Consider the following 2,230-nt stretch of genomic DNA (forward strand, 5'->3'; position numbering starts at 1 on the left):
CGGCTAGAATACCATTACACTTTGGGATTGAACAAAATCTTCCTCCCCAATGAGTTTCATCATTACATTTGCAAATGTCATCTGCCAAACAATTTCCTCTTCCATTACAAACATTTTCCATGGTCGACAAAGTGCCATTACACTTCAAGATTTGACAGTCATTACCACCAAATGCATACGTATCGAAACATTGACATTGATTTGGGGAAATGCATTGACCTCTGGAATTGCAAACTGTTGGATCTGATGCTGATGTCAAATTACATTTTGGAACGTCACATTTCAATCCATTCCATTGAGATTGATCTCTACAGACACATGTATCATGAGATACACAATCACCTCTTCCTGAACAAACACTGCTTGTTTGATTTGCTATTATTCCAAAACATACTGGAATTTCACATTTCTCACCAACATATCTTGACGTGTTGAAGCATTGACAGGTATTAAGTGCAATACAAGAGCCATTTCCTGAACAAACTGTTTCATCATTTGCTAAAGTACCATTACATTTTGGAATTTCACAATTTTCACCTCCATAATTAGAATTACATTTACAATAATTGTAACGTTCACAAATTCCATTACCATTACATGCAGTAGATGAGTTTGAAAACTTTCCAAAACATGTTGTTACTGTACACTCAGGTCCATAATAATTTTCATTACACATGCATGTATTCACATCAACACATGTTCCATTTCCATGACATGCTAAAAAAGGATATTTGCTTTCAGATGATTTCCCATAACATTCAGGAAGACATGTTCTTCCATCACCACTCAACACATAACCAACACCATCACAATATGGATAAACCTTCTTAATCAATCCAGCAACATCATCAGCAATATAAATCTCATTCTTATTCTCCCTCACAAAAACATTAAAAGGAGAATCCAAGTAACAATTCACTGGATCAGAATTGTCTGGACATCCACTCGAGGAATTTGTACTTCCAGCAATGATTTCCACTTGTCTATTTTGAATCTTTTTAACCTGCTTCAATCCAGGATCAGCAACAAACAATTCATCATGTGCTGTGTAATATAATCCCATTGGATTATTCCATGGAGTGGCTGTGAAATTTGCATCATTGAATGGTGGATACTCTGGATAAGGATTCCAATCTGGAGTGCTAGCACTGAATATGGTGTATGTTTCAGGAAGAACTAATCTCATAATTTTCCCATAATAAATATAGTAAATGTCACCTGTTAGTGGTGATGCAACTATTCCACCATCGGTAGGTGATAAACCACAATTAGTGAACCAGTTAAATGAATTATAATTTGCCAAACTATAGTAACCCACGCAATTGTTACCAACATCCATGAAAAGCAACCAATTGTGAAATTTATCGATGGAAAGCATCTTTCCAAAGTACATGACATTAGGTAGAGTTGTAATAGTTGTTTTTCCATAGTTGAGTGCTCTTATTTTCATACTAAAATATTCAGATAGGTAGACTTTCTCTTGTGCTTCATCAACAGCAATAAAAGGTTGATCTATAAATCTTTCGTTTCGACTAGTTTAGAATAGTTTACTTACTGCCAAGAGGAGCCATAAAAACGCTCAAAGTTCCATTAAAAACAGTTCTAATTAATTTAAATAATTAGTAAACTGTGAAAAATCACTTACAATATCCTATTTTTGTAATAGTTGTTTTCATTGTTGTGTTCTGCAATGAACATGTCTCCATTGGCCAACACATGTACTGCTCGTGGCATGTTCAACGAGCTGACAGCTGTCGTGATTTTGAACTTGACATTTAATGCACTGCACATGCCCAACAAAAGCACGAGGACAAATGCAAATAAAAACGTAAGGTTATTATGCATTTTTTTGTGGAGTCATGAAGATGCAACAACTATTTCACAAGTGCAAAAAAGAATGACATCTGAATGAATACTATCAATTTTAGAGAGTGAAAGTAATGAACTAACGGTTCAATGTTCCATTTCAGACAATATTACAATAATATCACATATTATTCTCATGATTATTGGTTATACAATAGATTATGATTCAGCTTTGGATGAACTTTAAATTATACAATTAGATTAGATCTAATTGGTTTGTTCCATTTGGATTTTGCATATTTTTCTATACGTTTACCAATTGAAATGTTACAAATATCACATACAACAAAACTTTTATCAATTAATAGAACATTATCAACAACACTTTCTTGTTATTAGTCAACATGTTACCACAGTGGAAGGA

General features: G+C 33.8%; 1 protein-coding gene across 1 annotated transcript; it reads right to left on the minus strand.

The window, feature by feature from the left end:
* Positions 1-282: 282 nt before the first annotated feature.
* On the minus strand, positions 283-1,845 carry NAEGRDRAFT_76295 (uncharacterized protein; the record flags this gene model as incomplete). Its single annotated transcript, XM_002668739.1, is given in 4 exon segments — positions 283-375; positions 395-1,512; positions 1,556-1,602; positions 1,646-1,845. The coding sequence occupies 4 exon segments, from the start codon at positions 1,843-1,845 to the stop codon at positions 283-285; spliced, it is 1,458 nt and encodes a 485-aa protein (XP_002668785.1).
* Positions 1,846-2,230: the final 385 nt, after the last annotated feature.

The sequence above is a fragment of the Naegleria gruberi genome (assembly GCF_000004985.1).
Source record: "Naegleria gruberi genomic scaffold NAEGRscaffold_109, whole genome shotgun sequence".
NCBI lineage: Eukaryota > Heterolobosea > Eutetramitea > Acrasida > Naegleriidae > Naegleria > Naegleria gruberi.